Raw genomic sequence first — 23,711 nt, 5'->3', positions numbered from 1 at the left:
TCATGAAGACATTTTCCATCTTTGATAGAGATGGTGGTGCAGGATAAGAGAAGACCTTCTAGCTCTCAGAAATGTCCAGATATGGAGTGAGCCACCTCCTGTGGTGCTGCGTCCTCTGTCAAGCACAGCCTGCATCCCATCCAGTGGGTGTATTATAAAGAGGACACTTAGCTGGTGTACATGGTGGAGAAAACACCAGGCTTGGAGTTGGGGTAGCTCCGGAGCCATGTGACTTTGGATAGTAAACTTAATCTCTAGAAGCCTCAGTTTCTTCATTTTCAAATAGGAGTGCTAATACCTATAGCTCAAAATTGCTGTGGTGATTAAATAAAGTAAGATATGTGAACATACTTAGTTCAGTGCCTGGCATAAAAGGAAGAGTTCAGTAAAATGTCAGTTGAATATGAATAAATGTAATATCCTTTTCAACCCTGAGATACTTTGATTTTGTGACAAAAAGAGCTTCACAAACTCTTAACAATATAAGAGAAATTGAAGTGTTGAAATAAGTCACCCAATGACATTTAAATGTTAGGGTAAAAGCTGAAAGTCTGAAATAATGATAAATTCATTACGGTAATAGAAATAAAACTTTTTGCACTAGTCCTTGATATTTTTAAAGAAGTTATGAAGTGCTGTAATAACCACTTGTGGCTTCTGATTCAGTAGGAGACTATAAAGTCACACAAGATAACATTTTTGCTTATTTAATAGGAGAGGGGGGCCTATAAACTTCTTTGAAATTTATAACTTGGTCTACTGTTTTAATTTGATTTACATGATTTAATTTATATTTTTAACTAAATTTATAAGATTCCATTATAGGAGACACTTATTAAGGATCTATAAAAAGCCAACAGACTAAAGTAGACCCATTTAAAATGGAGCTAAGGGCTTCCCTGGTGGTGCAGTGGTTGAGAATCCGCCTGCCAATGCAGGGGACACGGGTTCGAGCCCTGGTCTGGGAAGATCCCACATGCTGCGTGGAGCAACTGGGCCCGTGAGCCACAACTACTGAGCCTGCGCGTCTGGAGCCTGTGCTCCGCAACAAGAGAGGCGGCGATAGTGAGAGGCCCGCGCATCACGATGAAGAGTGGCCCCCACTTGCCGCAACTAGAGAAAGCCCTTGCACAGAAACGAAGACCCAACACAGCCAAAAATAAATAAATTAATTAATTTTTAAAAAATGGAGTTAAATTAGATTATTCTAATAGTAAAGTTTAGAAAGCATTTCACTGGCAACCTTATTAATCTCTGATTCTAAGAAGAAACTAGCAATGGTCTTGTGCAAATATTTGAATTACATTTGGCTTAAGCATGAGAAATACCTGGACTCATTAATCTGAACTGAAGTTGTCATTCTTAATAAGGGGGCAGAGAGACTGTTAATCACTTGGGATAAGGGGAAAATTTTAAATGAGGCTTCTAGAATCTAGCAGTCACTTTTTATTTTTTGAAACTGTATATTCAAGGAACTAATATTATTTTCTAAAGACCTCAATAATAACCCCAAGAGGCTGCTTCAGAATCCATTCTTACTTAAGCTCAAGTGTATCTGCTGCTTTAGTGGTGCTCCAGGTCAAACGATTCGTGACAATTCCATGATACAGAGATTTAATCATGGTCATCGCATGCGAGTGTTGGACTGACTATGAATGCAGCCCTGCAGGCCATGGAATAGGAAAACTCTAATGTCTAAAGTCTTGCTGAATGTTTAATCTTTGAGCTCTAGATAATACATGTCACTGCTGTCCAGACGTGGGCAGGTACTAATGTAAATAGGTGGGATGTCCAGCTTTCTTCTGCAGGTAGGGCAACACTACCCATGTGGATGGAGAAGTTCTGTGCAGGGTTTCCTGGTGGCTTTTGAAAGGCAATATATTATACTTTTCAGTCCTCTCTCTAAAGAGACCCTCAAATGCAGGACCTTTGACTTAGTGATTAATAACCTTCATAATCATTTGCATTTTCATAACATTAACGCTTTTCAAAGTACTTTCACCTGCATCAGTTCATTTGATCCTCACGGTCCTGTGAATAATACATTTTATATAATTAAGGCAATTTATAAAGAAACTGAATGCCAAGAGAGTCTCTTGCTCAATTTTGTTTTCAATAATGTTGAAATTGGAATTCAAGGTATTTTTTGCTCCACTGTTCTAAATGATATTAGCTTTCTCTCTTCAACCGAGAAAACTCAAAAAAGGACAGATTCCTTTTTTTAAAAAACAAAATTAGTTTAGGATGATATTGGCTGCATTGCTGGTCATAGGGGTATGGTTGAAAAGAACAGAAGATTTGAAAGAATATTTTGGTGCCTGCAAGGTTGGCAGAGAGAATGCTTCACGTAGGGGCTTGAAGTGGGGACCTTTCTTTAAGCTACACTTGACCCAACTCCTTGCGGAGTAACACAGGAAGTAAAATTGGCCCCCGGAGTGGTAAATGGTAAATTTGTAGAAGTCTAAAGGAAGGAAGTTTGCATTGGTTAAGTCTGAACTTTACAATAGAATATTAAAATTGAATTTGGTCATGTTAAAGTTAATAAAGAGTTCTTAGAAGACCTCTTTTAACAAAAAAAGCAGGGATAAACTGTTATTTACATATCAATTAACTGATCTGTCTTTGAAGTGGTATCTTTAAGGGGGGTATCTTTAAAGTAGAAATACAAAGAGAGGGTACCATTAAGCACATATAAAACTCTTGGGAAGTAGGGATGAGGGAAAAATCTGGGAGGATGATAATAGAATTTTGGAAAATTGAATAAAATCCCCTATTCTTTTTTTAAAAATAAATTTATTTATTTATTTTTGGCTGCGTTGGGTCTTCGTTGCTGCGCGCAGGCTTTCTGTTGTTGCGGCGAGCGGGGGCTACTCTTCGTTGCAGTGCGCGGGCTTCTCACTGCGGTGGCTTCTCTTGTTGCGGAGCACGGGCTCTAGGTGCACAGGTTTCAGTAGTTGTGGCACGAGGGCTCAGTAGTTGTGGCTCGTGGGCTCTAGAGCGCAGGCTCAGCAGTTGTGGCTCACGGGCTTAGTTGCTCCGCGGCATGTGGAATCTTCCCAGAACAGGGCTCGAACCTGTGTCCTCTGCATTTGCAGGTGGATTCCCAACCACTGCACCACTAGGGAAGTCCTACCCCTATCCTTTTTTAACACCTTTTTTAGAGAGCAGTTTTAGGTTTATAGCAAAATTGAGAGAAAGATACAGAGATTTCCATATACTCTCTGTCCCCACACATGCATAGCCTTCTCCACTGTCAACATCCCACACCAGATTGGTATAGTTGCTACAGTCACACTGTTGATTTGTCAAAGATGCTGACACATCGTAATCACCCAAAGTCTATAGTTTACATTACAGTTCACTCTTGGTGTTGTACATTCAATGGGTAAAGGCATAATGATATGAACCCATCATAATAATATCTATCATACAGAGTAGTTTCACTGTCCTAAAAATCCTCTGTGCTCTGCCTACTTATTCCTCCTCCTCTCTTCCACCCAACCCCTGGAAACCACTGATGGTTTCAATGTTTCTACAGTTTTGCCTTTTCCAAAATATCATATATTTGGAATCATCCAGTTTCATATTGGCTTCTTTCACTTAGTAATATTCATTGATGTCTCCTCCATGTCTTTTCATGGTTTGATAGCTCATTTCTTTTTAATTCTGAATGGATGTACAACAGTTCATTATTCATTCACTTACTGAAGGACATCTTGGTTGCTCCCAAGTTTTGACAATTATGAATAATGCTTCAATACACATCTGTGTGCAGGTTTTCATGTGGACATAAGTTTTCAACTCCTTTGGGTAAATACCAAGGAGCATGATTGCTGGAACATACGGTAAGAATATGTTTAGTTTTGCAAGAAACTGCCCAAATCTCTTCCAGAGTGACTGTACCATTTTGTATTCCCACCAGCAATGAATGAGAGTTCCTGTTGCTCTACATCCTTGTTAGCATTTGGTGTTGTCAGTATTCCAGATTTTGGCCATTCTAATAGGTGCGTAGTGGTGTCTCACTGTTGTTTTAATTTGGATTTCCCTGATGATAGACAATGTGGAGCATATTTCACGTGCTTATTTGCCATCTGTATAACTTTGGTAAGGTGCCTGTTAAGGCCTTTGGCCCACTTAAAAATTTCCCTATTTTTTTCAGATTAGAAGCAAAGCTTCACAAAGTATCATTGATTGGTGGGGAACAAGTTGAAAAAGAGTTAAACTCATCTAAATCCTAAACTATTTTGTTTGCTGTTAGTTTTCCAAAGCAATCTATTTTTGTAATATTAAAAGCAAATAAGTATTTCTTGTAAATATCAATTACATTATTTCAAGAATAAATGCTTTTTAAAAAAATTGGGATGTTTTAAAATTTTGTCTTTTGGTTTTAATGACATATCTTTAAGTGGTTTTTATTTTTGTTTTACTTGAGGTTCATAGGGCTTCTTGAATCTTTAAGCTTGAGATTCATTCCTGACAAATGTTTTTTAAAGAATCCTCTCCCCCAGTGAAACGCCTCCCCCCAGAATTCAGTGCAACCCAGCACTATCTGCCCTACTACCCTTGGATGGGACCTTAAGAGCAGCTCTGGCATTAGCACCTTCACAGTGGGCTGGTTCCATATCCAGGTATCACTCAGCACTTTCTGCCTCGCTTTCCTTTGCACTGCAGTTGGGTCTACAGCCTCCACTTCATTCCAAGCCTCGTCTCATTTATCTTGGTCTCCTCACTGTCAATCCACTGCTTCCCACATAGTAGGTTTTCAGTAAGTGTTCTGTATTTCACTATACTTGTGTCCAGTGCATATAAGGAAATCAAATTTTTATTAGTGATCAATCCACTTGATCTTACTTCATTCATCCAGTACATAGATATGTTAAATTTTGCTGCCAATGATTCAATTTCATTGAGAGTCTTTGCCTTATGGAACTTGAGTAGTTCAGAAGCCACCTTATATTTAGTGAACTCATCACTTGGAAGATCAGCTAGAGGATATTGGTCAGGCTGAGTTAAACACTGCTCTATATCATATGCCCAGACCTCATGAGAACATGGAGATAACACATTTAAAATGGCAAGCTGGGACTTCCCTGGTGGCGCAGTGGTTAAGAATCCACCTGCCAACGCAGGCGACACAGGTTCAAGCCGTGGTACAGGAAGATCCCACATGCTGCAGAGCAACTAAGCCCATGCACCACAACTACTGAGCCTGCGCTCTAGAGCCCATGAGCCACAACTACTGAGCCCACGTGCCACAACTAGTGAGCCCACGTGCCACAACAACTGAAGCCCGCACACCTAGAGCCCGTGCTCCGCAACAAGAGAAGCCACCTCAATGAGAAACCCGCACACCGCAATGAAGATTAGCCCCCGCTCGCTGCAACTAAAGCCTGTGTGCAGCAACGAAGACCCAACACAGCCAAAAATTAAAAAAAATAAAATTCCTAAAAAATAATAAAATAAAATGCTATGCTTAGGGATGGCTCAGAGAGAGCAGTTGGCCCTAATCATTTCCGCTGCCTTAGGGTTTGGTCTTCACTAGAGGAAAAAAGCAAAATACACATTTATCTAAATCAACCACTATTACAGTCAATTGCAATTGATGGAGGTAAAAATATGTGAATGAGTTCAGGGCCAGGGAGATCATAAGATGGGCAGATTAAAAACAGATCAAACCCCCCCAGGCTTGATCATTTAAGAAAGTGAATTTCCTCTAGCCAAGAGATGCCTAGAATGAGCCCACTTGCTAAGGCCAGAGCTGCCTGCTGGCAATGATGATCATCTGAGAAGGTTGTGGATAGGAGAAATTGCACATCAGAGGCAGGTCTTCATCTCCTGTAGGCGTGATGAAGTACTCAAGGGCAATGTGAATCTTGGTGAATGGACATGCTTATAAGGGGAGCCTAAAACGTGAGTAATTTAAAAGCAAAACCCTCATATAAAATAGATAACTAATAAGGACCTACTGTATAGCACAGGGGACTCTACTCAGTACTCTGTAATGACCTATATGGGAAAGAATCTAAAAAGAGTGGGTATATGTATACGCATAACTGATTCACTTTGCTGTACACCTGAAACTAACACAACATTGTAAATCAACTATACTCCAACAAAAATTTTTTAAAAAGCAAAACTCTCCAGAAAATTTATTAGATTGATTATTTTCAGGTTCATGAAAGAAAAGAAATGGATAGAGCTTCAGCTGAAATCATGACTAATTGGTAGGAAATGATAGTGTATTATTTTTATAAACTTCACATTATTTAGAGTTCTCATTATTGCTGAAGAATGAAGAATAAAAACATTCAACAGAACACACAGGAAAATAAAAATGGTTGTATCCAAAAAGGTCCAAAACCTGGTAGGTATTAGAAATTGGCACAAACTTGAAAAAAAATGTTATTTATCCTAAACCTAAAGCAAAGTCCAAAACTGTGTCCTTTATTTTGTTTAGTGTTTTAGAAAGGGCTTGCTTCTACCACTGATTTTTAAATCCCTTTTTCCAGGAAAGCTAATTAACCAGGTTTTCCTTTATAGCTGGGACCCCAAAGAAAACCCCAGGCCAGGGGGACTGTTATTTATCACCATGAAATTCTATAATAAAGTCACCTAAACTTGTCGGCCATCTCTGCAGCTTTGACCTTTTGGAATCAAGACAAAAGTATTTTCTCTCATCCATGAGAATTTATGGACCTTTGTCCACAAATATTTTCTTAACTTTTCTTTTTTCTTTTATTTTTTTAAAGGTTTTAATGAGATTATCTTATGTTTCTATGATATTTTTAAGTTGTAGCCTAAGGTCTGAAGATTTAAGAAAAGTATTAATTGAGGAGTATTTTCCCTTCCTGAATAGCATTGTAACAGGAAGAGGAAAGAGAATTCAATTCTTTTCCCTGTAGGCATTCATCCAAATCTATAAAAGCTCCTGTTCCAATTGGAAATGAAAAAGAAGCCAGTGAAAAGCATCTCTTCCTGCTGGTGGGAAACTCTCCTCCAAGCTGGGATCAAGACGGGGTAGGTCGACCTGAGGAAAAATGGCCATTGTTGCCATTAACTAGTTTCATATAAGGATGAGATCCTAAGATGCGGAACTCCAACATTTCTCTTCTCTCTCTCCCCCACTTGTTTTGTAATATTTTAAATTAATTAATTTTCCCTAAAAGGCTTCAAACCCACTCTACAAGGGTAGCCCATGGGTTTCCTCTGCTCCCCATGCAGTGCCTGGAGCCACGGAGAAGCAGAGTTTGTAAATATCCAAAGTGCATTGGGCAAACCCACCTCCCCCAACTCGCCATGAAACATCCCTCTAGGAGGCAAGAGCGGAGATTCCCTCTCCCTTATGGGTTGAACTTGGACTTGAGTCTAGGTCTCCTTTCAGCAAAACAGAATCCTGAACTCTTTCAGTGCTTTCCTGTCTCCTGATGGGCTTTGTATTAGGAAGGGATGCAGCAGTTGCTAAGGTGACCCAAGCTGTCTCTTAACAGGGATGGATCCCTTGCATCAGGAATTGCACTTGTGGGCATGACCCCTGGGATGCAGAGACTGTTGTCTCCCTGTCCATCTTCAGAATATCTGCATATTCCTCAGTCCGTCAGGGTTTAGGTTCTGGAGATGACATTTTCAGCTTCAGAATAATATGACTGTGACCACAATTAAGTAGAGTGGACATTTTATGATGCTGCATTGCTCCTCAAGTAGCAGAGAAGCAATCTAGAACTCAGAGGTGACTGAAATGAGGCCAGTTAGGCATCTGGCATTTAAAGCTTTCATGGAAGGATTAAAGGATGACATGATTTAAACTAAAAACAAAAATACAAACAAACAAAAAAAGAAAGAGTGCTGAGACTGAAAAGTGACATCTGCTGCCTGACTGATGGGTGCCAGGTTCTCCATTTGGAAACGTGCTCATATGATTCCGTGTGATCCTCACAGTGAAATTAAGAAGTAGGATTACGTATTTCTGAAGACCAGGCCAAGTGGAGTTAAACCATTTGCTCAAGGTTACACGACCTGCAAGTGAGGAAGCTGGATTCAAACCCATGTCTAATTACATCACCAATTTCCTATGTAGGGACTTGAGTTAGCAATAAAGAGTTTCTTCTGTATAAATAATTTAGGTCATAAAATGTTAGTCAATGTCATGACCCGTGCAGGAAGAGGAGGAGACTTAGCTGGACCACAGTGAGGGTGGTGTGCATTTGTGTGACTATAAGTGATGGTAACACTGCATTTATTCACCATCCTCCATCACTCGTAGTCACTGCAGTCCTGTGACCTTGGTCCTTCTAATTTTGGACTTTATCTGAGTGACAAACAAACAGTGTTTGAGAAGAAAAGACAACTCCCTAAACTCAGGAAATGGTTTCTGAGTATTTAAGGATATGTGCTTTTCAGCTGCAGTCTTGGTTTGGCAGACGAACTTGAAAATTTTTATAAAAAAAAAAGAGCAGAGAAGTGAATTAGGAGATATTTTTGTGCCTCTTGATGATAAGTTCTTGCTAAACTTGGCTCAGTGAAGGAATCCTAATGAAGAACTGTTCCTGGCAGCCTACGTGACAGCTCATTCACATCTCCTGCTTCCGAGTATACTAGATTGTCCTGGTTTTGTAGATATAAACCATTGAAATGTTTTGAAAATTTCAGCATAGTCAGACTAAACTCTACTTTCAAGGCTCCCAGGCATATTAGGTGTTCACTGAGTGTTTGTTAAAGAAAGAAATAAATGATTACAGCTTACACCTAAATGTGGGGAGAGAGGGAGAGAGACAGAGAGAGACAGAGAGGGAGAGACAGAGAGAGACAGAGGCTCTGTTCAGATCTTGTATTCTATTTTTTCTTATGATAAATTCTGCATCCAAGAATGTGCTGATTTTTTTTACTGAATCACAATAACTAAAAAGCTTTAAGACTGGGGGTTCTGTTTTTAGTTTTATGTGAACCTACATGAAGGACCAGGCCTTGGTGAGAAGCAGTAACACACAATGGTGGTGAAGAACAGAAGCTTTGAATCAAACTGCCCGCATATAAACCCCAGTCCTGCTGCTTACTGGTATGTGAACCTCAGGCAAGCGACTAATACCCACTTGTGTCTAAATTTCCTTCTCTGTCAGCTGGGGAAAATAATAATAGTACCTACACAGGGTTGTCATGAGTATCAGGTAATGCTAACGTAATTAAAGACCTTGGCACACTGCCTGGAACATAGCAAGTTCTCAACAAATGACAGCTGTTACCATTGTTAAATGCAGGAATTAAGAAGCATCACAGATTTTGATATGCACTTCTATTGATTTCCTAGGGGTGCCATAATAAAGAACCACAATCTGGGTGGCCTAAAACAACAGAAATTTATTCTCTCACAGTTACGGTGGCTATAAGTAAAAAAAATCAAGGTGTTATCTGGGCCACACCCCTTCTGAAGGCTCCAGGGGAGGATCTTCCCTTGCCTCTTGCAGCTTCTGATGACCCCGGTGTTCCTTGGTTTGTGGCAGCGTCTCTCCAGTCTCTGGCTCCATCTTCACATGGTCTTCTCTGTGTATCTGTGTGTCTTTCTGTGTCCTCTTCTCCTCTTGTAAGGACACTCCCATTGGATTTAGGGCCCGCCCTAATCCAGTACGACCTCACCTTAATTACATCTATAAAGAGCCCATTTCCAAACAAGGTTACATTCTGAGGTTCTGGGTAGACGCGCACTTGGGGGAGAGGGACACTATTCCATCTGTGATTGTATTCAGCTACAAACATTTAACATAGAAACTGCTGTCGCTGCTATAGGTCTGTTATTTTCCCTCTTGCTTGAAAATAGAAGATAAAGGTTGCTTCTAATCATGTTGTTAATTTCTGGTTAGAAATAAAAATGAGGTTGATAGTCATAAATGTGTTTTGAGGTTTGACTATCCGAGAAGGAATAAGTCTATTAGAGAAGACAACCTTTGGCATGTCCAGGCAACTATCCATTTGGTCCCCAGTGGGGGTCCCCGCTGATCCTGGGGATGACAGACCCACAGCTGAGCCTTCCATGTAGGCTGGGGTTTGCTCTGCTCCCAGAGGAGTCCACAGCCTCAGCCAACGGGCTGCGAAGGAACCGTGCCATGGGATGGAGCTGTCTCCACTGAGTTAAGTGGTTGCTGGAGGTGGACATTCTGAGAAGAGGCGATACCGCATGGCTATCTGTAGAGATGAGGTGACTGGCTATGTGGTCCAAATTATAGAGCTTCCGGGAGGCCCTCATGCTCTCTCCAAAACCTGAATTTTTCCCCAGTTAGCATTCCTATTTAATAGCTCTTCCCTGGGAGAGCTAACACCTTAAGTGATGATCAGATCTTTAGAGGTGCATTTGAAGAAGGGCTCTGGGAGTTTTTTGAGAAGAGATCAGAGAAGGGCAGGAAGGAGTGTCTCCTATCTCTGCTTTGCCGGTGGGGAACAGTGACTACCAACGCATCACTACGAAGCAAGAGAGCGTCATCAGGAGGGACCTGCTGGAAGCTAGCTTTGTCCTCCTGAGCTTCATGAAGCGGCAGCACAGGGCAATCTGATTTACAAATGCAACCATATATCCTTCTCTCTGAACCAAAAAAAAGAGAAAGTGGTCTATGTCGGTCCCATGCCGGTCCTAGTGTGAGCTCCTCACCCGGCTGAGAGCGATACAAGTGATTTTATTTTCATACGACTTGGCCCCAACAAGGCAAACCTTCCTCCAGGGCCCAGCTGAAGGGTGATCGCTTTGAAGGCTTGTGAAAAACTGGGCTTTGTTAAATGTACTGAGAGAGAGATTTTTCAAAGGTAATTTAATTATATGCGATTTTCACCTGAGATGCTACCCCATTCCAGATAGTGTGATTACACGGTATAATGATTTCTGGTTAATAACTAGATATTTTCTAGCCAGAGACAGTCAGGTGAGTCTTGAATGCATGGGGTAAGAACTCTGTCGCTTAGTACCGAGTTCTTCCCTAAAAGAGGCAAAAATGAGGGAAAAAAGAGGTGATTCATCATTGTGTAAAGATTAGAAAACACAGCAAAAAGATAAGAAAATAAATACTGGTGTTTTCACCCTCCACCCAGAATAATGACAGTTAATATTTTGAGGTGTTTCCTTTTTTTTTTAATAAATTTATTTATTTATTTATTTTTGGCTGCGTTGGGTCTTCGTTGCTGCACGCGGGCTTTCTCTAGTTGCAGCGAGCAGGGGCTACTCTTCGTTGCGGTGCGCAGGCTTCTCATTGCGGTGGCTTCTCTTGTTGCACAGCACGGGCTCTAGGTGCACAGGCTTCAGTAGTTGTGGCACATGGGCTCAGTAGTTGTGGCACGTGGGCTCAGTAGTTGTGGTGCATGGGCTTAGTTGCTCTGTGGAATGTGGGATGTTCCTGGACCAGGGCTCGAACCCGTGTCCCCTGCACTGGCAGGCGGATTCTTAACCACTGTGCCACCAGGGAAGCCCCTGATGTGTTTTCTTACAGTTTGCTTTCCTCGTGTGTTTGTGTCTGATTTTGTATAGACATATAATCAGGCTGTGTGTGGTATGTTGGGACCTGTTTCATTGAGTCAGCAAAATATTGTGGACATTTTTCCATATTCACAAGCACAGAACTATTCTAGCCAAAGAAGGCCCGCCAAGGACTTTCATGAGCTCACGCTTTGGCAGGTGGCTGTGGCCGCTCTTTCTAGAGGCTGTTGTTTGGCTGTAGCCTCCCTGGAGGTGTGGTCATAGGAGCTGCTGTTCTGGGAGGTGAGACCCTGACCAGAGGGACCACCCGGCTGCAGGCCTCAGAGGGAAGACCCCGTCCGGGAACGAGCTTGCCTTAGTGCAGATGACGCTTTCCTGGATTCCTCTCAACCAGCACCACCTTCATCCTCCCCAAGTCAAGAGGATACTCGTCTTGACGTAGAAGGATGCCCACAGATACTTTCCAAATATGACATGCAGTTTTTAATTTTAATTTTTTTGGGTAAAGCCACTAATTGAATCAAATGTAAACTCATCCGGCTAAACAGATATTCAGAGAATATTTAGGGATCTTTTGTGTAAACCCTTTGAAATAATGTCAGTGGAAACTCAAGAGCTTCCTTTGACTTTATCTTGAACATTGGCAAAGCTGAAGGGTACATACCCTTGCCTTTCAATTCGTGAATACTGCGTATTAACCCCCAGTGGTTGTGTATGAGCCACGGTACTTAACCTAACTCTCCAAAAATAAGGGGCTCATGATTTTCTTTAAATTGGCACTTATGCAGTGTAATCTCTCAGGCATTAGTGCTTACTTGATTGCATTCAGACACCATTTTGGCAAGGGAATGACTGCACTGAATTAGCATCAAGCACAATGAATGGTAATTGCAAGACTGTCATTTCTACAAGTGCAAAATTAATGTGTTCTGCAAACCCATCGCATTGTGTGCCACGGGAAAATCATGCAGCCATGCTGTTCCAAGCAGAAGAACGCGCTGTAACAGCAGTGGTAAAGTGCTGTGGATCATTCAGCAAAGTGTTCCTTTCCACCTTTGTTGTTGTCTCACGCTCATTCTTCAAGCCCTGCCTGACCTAATTTCTATGCTCATATTATAGCACCGCCAGACAGTAGCCTGGATGTACAGAGAATGTTATGGAACAATTCCTCCTTCTGTGTGGCATCTTGTGTGAATAATGCCAGCCTCAACAACCCTCCACGTATTCATGAACGTATGAATAGGCTACTTACGTAAAGCTTCTTATAAAGAGATGCACCAACCGTTTACAGAGAACTTTACCCAAACGCTATACATTCATTTAGAAAGAGAAGAGCGATTTACGCGCATTTCAATTGTAGCTTAAGAAGAGTGCCAGCCCTGCCTCTCCCCATCCCTCCTGTTTACAAGTGGGAAAGGAAGCCACAGGCCAGTCGAATGCATTTCTTCTGGTCATGCAAGATCACAGGGTATACCAACAAGCATAAGCATCAGGCTCTTGGAGTCAGCTGACTGGCTCTGCAGAATTTACTAGGGATTAATCACTCAAGACTGAAATAATGCAGTAATAACAGACCTATTAGATGTGGTGTCTCAGTATTCCTGCGGTTTAGTGGAGGCTGAGACCCTCCCAGAGGCGCCCTGTAGAAGAGTGATACTAAAGATAATGACGGTAACTGGCCAGAGGGGCTCTCCTGTGAGTCCAGCTTGAATCCAGTCTCCTAGCAGCTGGGGGAGGGGGTGGGCATTAAGACCACTGGGCGGCACAGACAGATTCACTGCAGTGATCTACAGGTCCAAGATAATGTGCTGACCCTTCCGACTCCCTGAGTGGGGGGGGCAGGCCCAAGTCCTCTTTCAATGGCAGCTTACGTTGTCACTCACCATTAAGGCATGATATGGCTATTTGCTTTGTAATGTTCCAGCCAGTGAAAAGTTTGCTAGACTTTGGGGGAAACGCTGCACCACACGCAAAGATTCTCTCATCTTAATGAAAAGATTATGGAATGGTTTAGGAGACTTCCTACCTAAGGTAGGAGAAGAATTCCCAATACCTTACCCTCAGAATGAAGTATGCCTGGGTACAGCTGAAAAACCATTCAATAGATGATCTGGACTTCAAAGACGTCTAAAAATGGCTTTGGAAACTGGCTCTGACTTACCTTTGTTGCAAAATGTCCCATCATAGGCTGTGCTGGAGCAATCGCAGGAGTACCCGTGGTATTTCTCTATGCATTTGCCTCCATTCTCACAGTTCGCCCCGTAGCTGGTGCAGTGGCCCGAGCACCCGGATTTGAACCCGGATGTGACCTTTGCTCTTTCTTCCAGGTCCAGTGTCACCCCGTTCATCCTCAGGGAGCGGATGCAGCCCAGAAAGCCCTGCTGGCCTCCGGCACCACCTGGGAAGACAGAAGGCATGGAGCTCAGATAGAATAACCTCTGCTGTGGCTTCTGTTTCATTCATCATTCCTCGGACCACTGTGGTAGGAGCTGAGACTGCCAAGTGCAGGGGGCATGCTCACTGTCAAGTTGGTCCTGCCTAATAGAAGAGTTTGCAGCTTTTTCCCCGTAGGCTATAATGCCTGATTAAAAGAGACAGTCTTCTGCGAAGCAATACATTTGCTATAGTACTAAAATGTCTGGAGACACACACAAATTATATAAGCTGCTTTGGAAGTTTAATCTGGTTTCCTATAGAAAAGAAGTTTACAGAACTCTCTAAATTCTTTGGTTTTTAATCTCATGGCATTCAGTTCCATAGCATTATCTATTGGAAGAGATATAAAAAGGCAGAGGGACATGAATATATTAGCATAGTTAACAAGTCAATTAGCCAGAGGAAGTAGATCCATTTGGAATGTCCTGGTTCTTGTCTCAAGAAATGCTTTGCTTTGAAATTCATGTTAAGGGTTCCCAGGGCTTCTTGTCTGGGGTGGTTGGAAATTGGAGTTGATAATTTTACACAGAAGTCAGCTACACCACATTTATTACCAGGTCAGTTTAGATTTTATTGCTTTTGTCTAAATGCCACTGCAAGACACATAACACACAAAACAAATTCACTGTAATTTTCTCAGTAAGTTATGGAGTTAGAGGTTCATGAGTATGAAAATATTAAAATATTCCTAATAAATTTCATAGAACGGTTCATTGGAGAATTATATCACAGGTGGATTGTATCTATAATAACCTTAGCTATGATTTTTTTAAGCAGCTGGTACAAAAGGAGGAACTCAAGTTTATAAATATGCCTGTATTTTAGACTAACAGCTTTTCTAGAAATTAAATAAAATGATAGTAGTTAAAATTATTAAAAGAAATCTGATGGGGATTTAGAAAAAAAGATATGGTTAATAAAGTGAAAGTTACTGTTTATTGAGGGCTATGTAGCAGGTACTCTACTAAGCATCTTACATATGATATTCACCTGATTCTCACAATAACCTGGCGAGGTAGGCATTGTTACCTTACCCCCATTGTACAGATAAGGAAACTGAGGCTTAGAGAAATTAAGTCATGTACTCAAGGACTCATAGCTCCGAAGTGCCAAAGCGGTGTCAGATCTGTCTTATTCTCGAGGCTGTGGTCTTAAACTCTGTTCTGTGTTGATCGTCTAATGCAGAAGAACTTCAGGGTCTGGGGCGCCACAGACGTACATGTTTCTGAGGTAAAGATCTGGATGTCTTTAAAAATGGCATGGTCAATAGGACTGGCAGACTTTGGGCAAGGCTGCACACTGGAGGTTGATTCTGATCACTTACTCCAGTATCTCGAGAAAAAGTGTGCGATCTAGACGACTCATCAGACAGGGCTGGTGGATCAAAGGCTTTAGCTGCAGAGATGGATGAGCCTTTGCTTATGCCTGTGAATCCGCAGCCGTGAAATAGCAAATGACTTGCACTACTATCTTTATAAACCCAAGCCTTGCAGTTCTCTCACTGGGCAGTGCACAGATTTGAGTGATGATTTTCCAGGGATTGTTATTTTTTAATAAAATATTTAAATAGAAGAGGATTAATTGAAGGGATCCCAATGCCCCTTTTGATTAAAGGTATGGGAGAGTAGACGGCAAAAGAAATGATTAGAAACTACCACTTTGAAGGATTTCCCATTTTGCAATCTGCTCACCAGCACCCCTGCACCTCTGGGCTAAGGGGAATTTGGCCCTTTGCTACGATCTGGAAGAATTTCAATCCAGTAGTCACTCTTTGTGTGTCAAAATTTCAATTTGGCATCTACTGTTTTAGCAGCTATGGCTTTTGTTCTTGCAATAAGGCTTTCCAAAGGGCCTTTCGTTCAATAAATGCCTAGCCATTTAAATTTTCATCACTAGTTAATTAAGACAATTATATCCTATCAAAATATGCTGAAATTTTTAAATCGTTGTTTTTAGATGTCTGCCTCTCCTTTCCCCTGGTTGCAAATGTAATAGTTTTTCATTGTGGAAACCATAAACATACTGATAAGCAAAATGAAAAAGAGAATCTATAATGCTCCTCAGATAGAACGACTTTCACTTTTAGCAAACAGCCTTTTCTACTTTTATCTATGAACATACATATGTATAAAAAATAAAGGAAAAAGCGGGGTATATGCATTGTTTTGAAATTTGCTTTTTTCACTTAATATATCATAAAACATTTTCCCCAGCAATAAATATTCAACTAGAACATCTTGCTTAACATCTGCATAGCAGCCCCCCCTGTGAGGCACTGTAACTTATTTTGTCATTCCACTACCATTGGACTTTTTAAAGTTTTTAAATTATTTTATTTTATTTTATTTTTTTACTAAGTAAATTAAAAAATATATTTTTTATTTAACATCTTTATTGGAGTATAATTGCTTTACAATGTTGTGTTAGTTTCTGCTGTATAACAAAGTGAATCAGCTGTATGTACACATATATCCCCATATCCCCTACCTCTTGCATCTCCCTCCCACCCTCCCTATCCCATACCACTGGACTTTAAAGCTTATTCCAATTCTCATTTTATATGATACTATAATAAATATCCTTGTAAAAACCTTTACATACTTGTCCAGTTTTTCCTTAGAATTAATTCTTAGAAGTGTAATTGCTAGGTACAAGGGGCATAAACATTTTAAAGTCATTTGCAATGTAATTTCCTCTCAGAAGACTTTATCAATTTGTATTTCACCAATAGGGTACAACATTCCTGCCTTCTCCACACCAATTCTAATACTAGGCAGGATACTTTTGAATTTATAGGCTAGAGGGAAAAAAAAAAAAAAAAGAGTTCATTCTTTTAATTTGCATTGCTTCGAATACTGTGAGTTGAATAATTTTTATGTTTTCCTCACTCTTATTTTTTGTTTCTTAATGACCTTTGCTTTTTTGGGGGAAATAGGAGAATATATATTTCTTATTGATTGATAACAATATTTGGGTCTTTAATTTTTTGTTATAAATTCAGCAACTACATCTTTCCAGTTTGTGTTTGTTAACTTGTATGTAACGTTTATGTAGTCACATGCATCTATCTTATTTTTATGATTTCTGCCTTTGATATTAGGCTTATAAATACCTTCTCTAATCCAAAATAATATAATTATTCAATTATATTTTCTCCTAGAACTTTTATGATTTTACCTCTTTTAACATTTCATTCTTTAATCTATCTGGACTGTATTTTAATTTAGGAAATAATTGACATTTACAGGTGTCAGCAACGGTTGAGAGTCTGAGGAGATTTTTTTAAAAAGACTCTTTAAGTAAATGTTAATATGACCAAAAAAATGGAGATTTAGAAAGTGTCAATTGGCAGAGAAAGTACATCTAGATTAGGTCATATTTTAATTACATCATTTAGGTAAACATTTAGATATATGTATATATGCTTCATCATGTACATACACAGGCTTCATTCAGTAAGGGGATTTAGGGGCAGATTTTTCTGTCTCTCTGCCTCTCTGATTCTTCCTGGTCTTGTTCTTTCTGAGCTTCTACATCTGCCAGTCTTTGTTCCTGCCTCTGTGTTTGTATAGCTCTCCCTGTCAGGACTGTTGACTGTTTTTGGTCAGTTCTGCGGCTTTCATCAAATCGCTGCATCTTTCTCAGCATCAGTTTTTCTTATACATAAAAGGAGGCTGAACTAGAAGTCTCTGGTCCTTCCAGCTCTAAATTACTCTGGTCCATGATGTACAATCTCTCCCTCTGGGCTTATGTGTCCCCCTCTCCCCATTTCAGCAAATTACTGTCAATTTCTGCTAAATTTCTTCTTGCTTCCTTTTTCCTCTTTGCACTGCTGCCTGACCTTTTTTTCCCCCTCCTTCCCTTAATTGACCATAACATATGACTATAGTCTAATTTGTATTTGTTGTCTTCATTAAATAAAGTTTTATACTCCCACTTCTTAATTTACAAAGAAGGTAAGTGGAATGCCATTTGTCTCTATATAAAGGAAAACTAAATAACTTATTCTTTTTTAAACATGGTCCCTGATTTATTAAATGGGTCAGTGAGCTGGAAAGTACTTTTACTGATCTAGTCAATATGAAGAAAAATCTTTTGCCCTGAAAACGGTCATTATATATTATGCAAAGGATGTTAATGTACTAGAACCAGTGATAATTATTTGAGTTCAAGTTATGTGCTCTATAGAAATCTTTCCTGGTGACAAATGTCATAAGTTTAAATTGTAGGTCTGCGAGCAAAAAGGCTGCTTAACCTTTGTTAATTAGAAAATCAACACATTGTCACTGGAGAGAGCCCCCTGCCACGCAAGGGCCTCACACACATTAGTTAGACTTGTGATAATTACCCAAGGTGAGACGTGGGCTTAATTTGTAAATCATTTTTCATGTGAAATGCTATTCAAGTATTGCAGTTAAAGATTAATTATGAAAATGTTGTAACTATCCATAATGAATAATACAACCATCAAAAGCATAGAAGATTGGGGCAAAATAATCAGGTATTAAATTAAACAGAAAGGGCGAAAATAATGATCAGGAGGAATTCTAAAAAGTACTGTCCTCAGACTAGGAGCTTAATTGTTTTCTAAGGAGCTAAGTTGGGTTCCAGAGCACCTGTGCCCAGAGAGACCGGCCATTCATTCGCCATAGAGAGGAATTGCACCAAAGCTCCCACACGAGGAATCTAATTTATCCATTCAATAAGTATTTATTTCACAGCAACTATAAGCTAGCCTTGTCTAGATGTTTAGAAGGCACTATGAAGCAAAACACACAAAAGTCTTTGCCCTTGCAGAGCTTATCTTCTTGCCGAGGGAGAGGGAAATTTAACAATAAACTCAATAAGTAAGTTAAGTATATCGCCTGTTAGAAGTCAGTCTGGGTTAAGTGGGAGTGGGAGTGGGAGTGGGAGTGGGGTGGGGGAGATTCCCATTTTAAATAGAGCCCTTAGGACAGACCCCACTGAGAAATTGACAGAAGGAGTATCCAGGTGCACGCCCCTGGGAAGACAAAGAGGTAAGGGAGGCACCGCCCTGCAGGTGAGGGCAGGGGGTGAGACGGGGAGCTGCTCTGAGGTGCTGAGAGACGCAAAGGCGCCAGGTCACGTGTGTAAGGCACTGGGAAAGGCATTCCTAAACAGATGGAGGAGACACACTTCTTGCTCTCAGGTTAATAGAAATGTAATCACAAAGAGCCACACTGTGGTTCAAGGTCAAATTTGACACCGGAGAGGCAGGAAACAGAGGTGTGGAGAGCATGAACTGTGGTCACAAAGGTCTACTTGGGTGTTGGCTTCGCTGCTCACTGCTTGATCTTCCCAGCTCCTCGTTGGGCCTCAGCCTCCTCATGTATGAAGCTGGCATAAAAATATGCACCTTGCAGGGTCATATTAATAACAAGTGACAATACCCCCCTCGGTACTAATGCTCAGTTAATGGTAGCTGTTTATTATTATTACCATTATTCAGTATAAACAAAATTCTACAGAAGCACAGAGTTGGAAGTTAAATACGGCTAAGATGAGTGTACACGAATCTGATACCAGAGGTACCATGAGTGTTATGAAATGCATTGTGTCACCCCAAAGTTCATGTGTTGAAGCGCCAATCCCCAATATGACTATATTTGGAGATAGTACCTTTAAAGAGGTACGTAAGATTGAATGAGGTCACAAGGGTGGGTCCCTAATATGAGCGTGTCCTTCGAAAGGAGAGGAAGAGATGCCAGGGATGCAAGCACACAGAAAAACAGCCGGGTGAGAAGGCACAGGTCTGTAAGCCAAGGAGAGAGGCCTCAGGAGAAACCAACACTGCCAGCACCTTGAGCTTGGTCTTCCAGCCTCTAGAATTGTAAGAAATAGATTTTTGTTGTTTAAACTACCCAGTCTGTGGTATTTTGTCAGGGCAGCTTGAGCAGACTAATACAGTGAGTAAAGGGTTAACTTCAAGCTTGGGCTGGTCCAGGCCTGCCTGAGAGAATGACCTTGGAGTTCTCCTTCTAACTCCACTATTTCCTTGGGAGGTTCAGGATTAGGATGGGTGTTTTCCTTCTCTTGTGTGCTATGGGGGACCGCATCTGGATTGGGAGAGCTGTAAGCTGGCATCGAGGCGCTGAACACATGACTGGCTGGCCTAAAAGATTGACAGGAAATACAGCTGTGATTTCTGTGTCCAGGTGACCACCTAGACCCTGGCTCTTCTCCATGGCAGTCAGACCTGGCCGTGTAGGTCGGGGGCAAAGGCAGCTACGTGCTTGGCCGGGCTGGGCCCCCATCGGCAGCCTGGTTGATGCTGCACCCACTGTGTCCCCTGTTTCACGTGTTACCTTTGTCTCTGAGGTCTTGACTGTCGACCTGAACATGGAGAAAACCCTGTAGTGTCAGTACAGGTGTGTAAAGTAAAAACCCAGTTATCTGGTTAAGCTGAGGACCTCAGAATGGCCCAGATTCTTTAGTAGTGGAGAGAGTTCAAGGATGCGGGCTTACATTATTCAGTGCAGAGCTGCGTGACTGACAAGTATTGATCAGGCATGCCTCTGTCAGCTGGATATTGGCGGGCATATATGAAAAAGTTTATCCAAACTCAGAGAGTGGGGCTTTGGAGGATTGTTTTTTCAGATAATGCTCGTGAGTTCTCATTCATAACATCATTCAGTAGGATGGATTTTTTTAAAGTTCATTATCACTGCATGAATTTCTTACATCCTCTGAGTAGAGGACATGCAGAATATGTGAATCCAAAGTATTTAAACTAGAAGAAAACTTCAAAATAGAGATGGAGAAAATAACTGGGTTTCTGATAGCAGAAAGCACTCATATGTGTCTGAGTGTGAATTGCTCCACGATGGGGATGGTGCTGAGAGGCCTGAATTCATTCCAGAGGCTGTGGCGGGAGGGCAACCATGATAAAATGTTAGCTATTTCAAAAGCTCATATTAACTGAATGCTAGCTGTTCCAGCTACTGTTTCAAATTTTACATTTTTAACTCTCAGAGAGAAATATTATTATCACCCCCATTTTACAGGTAAGGAAACTGAGACCAACAGAGTTGACTTGCCCAGTGTTACATGGGTTGTAAGAGGCCATAATTCACCCCCCAGGCTTTCTGGCTGTTAAGCCTGCACTCTTGCCGTGCTGTAGCTGCATCCTGACTTTTGGGCTTGCATCCTATGAGCCTCTTCTCTGACTTTGCTGTGTTGAGGTATGGAACATGCTGACAGAATGATTACCATCTGAGATAAATCACTCACTGCTTGGCACAGTGCTGTCCCAGGATGGCTGAAGCTGAAAGGGGAATGCCACGCTCACAGTTCAGCCAGGAATGTGGACATATGGACACCCAAACTGGTCTCTAGGCCGCAAACAGGAGATGCTTCTTTGATGCTGTCTTTGAAGTTGTATTTTTTCTTGGCGCAAAAGCTTCATACTGCATCTCTAAAACCAGAGCAGTGATGAGCTTTGGCCCCTAGAGGGTGGGAGGTTGGTTATCTCCCCACACTCGGTCTCACAGCGCTATTTCAGAGGACTGCCACTCTGCAATGGGTCTTACGGTTCCAAGTCCCTCACAGAAGTGGCGGCTGACAGAGAGTACAGTGGTAAACCTCCAGATCCCAGCCAGATCCAAATTGTAAATTATTAATTGTCACTTCAGGAAACTTTAGCGCAAAGCCAGATTTCAAATATATCAGCTTACAACTCTGTCTAAATATTTGTTTTACCAGTATCTGTATGTGATTGCTCATATGATGTATCCTGCTGGAGAGTCCTGCTCATCTTCGGAGCAAAATTAGCATCTGCTTTCTGCTGATCCTAACATATCCCATGTTCTTTCTCTTTCTCTCTCTCTCTCTCACACACACACACACACACACGCATGCACATGTACGCATGCACACACACTCACGCACACACGCATGCACACACACTCATGCACACACACGCATGCACACACACGCATGCACACACTCATGCACACACACGCATGCACACACACACATGCACACACACGCATGCACACACACGCATGCACAGACCAGGAACCTGACCCAGGTTGATCCACCTCTCTGTCTCTGTCTCTGTCCCTGTCTCTGTCTCTCTGTCTCTATTATTTGCCTTTAAAAGCCTTTATTTTTTAAACAACTGTATCCACTCCCTTTTCATCCACAGCCAAGAATCAGAGCTGTTACCTCGCTCTCTTACTCTCAGACTCCAGGCTCCAAACAAGCGTTTAAAGATGTCAGTCCCGGGTCAAGGCCGGATTTATGGGTCTGGGAGGGATCAGCACAGCTCTGCCCACCAACCTCCCAGGCGGCAGGAGCTTCCCAAGACAGGAGGGCGGTAGAAAAAGAAGTGAGGGCTGGGATGGAGAGGGAGAGGAGCCAGGAGCGGGCAGAGAGGCCGAGGACAGAACCGTGGGAGGTGCTGAGGTCAGGGTTGCACGGAGGGCATGCTTACGAGTGTTAAATGACACCAGAGGCCACGCAAAAGGAGAAAATGGGAAAAGCCTACTCGATTTGGTTATTTCTGAGACAGCCCTGTCAATGTAGTAATGAGATGCTTCTTAGCGAGGGAACGGGTAGCGAGAGTACGGATTCAGTAGGTGAAGATCCAGCACTGGTTTAACAATCAGCCACAGCAGATGGGGAGGGAGGGAGGGAGGCCTTCTGAAGCACGAAGCACACGTGTTACTGCTGTAAAACAGACTTGTTATTTTAAATGTTCTGATAAATGTATTGGTTTCTTTTGTAATTCTGTATCTTTTATTCACAGAGAACATTACTCTGAGAAGAGAGACACAGACTTTACCAAACTGGCCTCCAAAAGGTTAAGAACTGCTGCATTATAGTGAAGTTAAGCAATATGAAAGGAAAAGAAGGACATGTTCAGGAGTAAGAGTGTAACTTACATCTAACCTCTCAGCAGCAACACTGCCTGTAAAAGACAATGGACTAATATCCTCCCAGTGTTGATGAAAATAGGGAGCCAGTAAAGGTATTCGCAGGCATGTGAGGTCTAGGAAGGACTCACCTACGAAGTTTTAGAAAAAACTGCTCTTGAGTAAAAACGAAAATGAATCCAAGAGTAGATAAGATGCGGGAAATAAGAGTAAGTGAAAAGAAAAACAGCAAATATTAATGTTTTCTCCTAAACTGTTAAAATAAGTATATTCATAAGATTCTGCAACTAAAACCACAGATGATGTCAACACGGCAAGTAGTGAGGTGGGGAAGGAGGTCAGAGGGTTCTTGGTCTCTTATTCAGGAGAACAGAGATATCGATTTGTTTTTGTGGACGATAGAGAAAAAAGCATAAGTATGAGTCTTAAGAAGTTAGGCATAGCTGCCAGAGGAATGCAAGTAGAATGTAAAACTTTTAAATCAGTAGAGTAATATTCAATTTAACCAATGGAAAGTAGACTGAGGGGTGGGTGAGCAAACAAAGAAAACATAGTAAATTGGAAATGCAGGGTAAGATGGCAGAAAACATACCCTGATGTGACAGTAGTTACAGTAAATGAATAAAAAGACAGAGATTCTCAAATTAGATTTTTAAAAGATTCAGCATTGTACTATCTAAGACACACATTTAAATAAAAGGATTCCAACACCCGCATAAAAACACCAGGCGAATATTAACAACAAGAAGAATTGCATAGTAGTTTTAAGAGCAGAAATAAAATTGTGTGATGAAAAACATCAGAAGGAATAAAGATGGAAATTACATACTTGTATAAGGAACAATAAATCAAAAAGATTAAGAACACATCTAACTAACAAAATAGCCTCAAAGAATGCAGAGCTACCAAGGACAGAACTATTGACAGAA

The 23,711-nt window shown here is 41.3% G+C and overlaps 1 protein-coding gene across 3 annotated transcripts in view; it reads right to left on the bottom strand.

Annotated features, from left to right (window-relative positions):
- CNTNAP2 (contactin associated protein 2) overlaps window positions 1-23,711 on the bottom strand; it is a 2,064,732-nt gene that overhangs the window by 201,504 nt on the left and 1,839,517 nt on the right. For all 3 annotated transcript variants that reach the window (XM_082473843.1, XM_082473842.1, XM_082473844.1), the window contains one exon: window positions 13,611-13,847. In XM_082473843.1, coding sequence (XP_082329969.1) covers window positions 13,611-13,847 — 237 coding nt within the window. The remainder of the gene's footprint in view (window positions 1-13,610; window positions 13,848-23,711) is intronic.

This window comes from Balaenoptera physalus, assembly GCF_965194825.1.
Source record: "Balaenoptera physalus genome assembly, chromosome: 8".
NCBI classification, from domain to species: Eukaryota; Metazoa; Chordata; class Mammalia; order Artiodactyla; family Balaenopteridae; genus Balaenoptera; species Balaenoptera physalus.
This window is presented reverse-complemented; position numbering and strand designations above follow the sequence as displayed.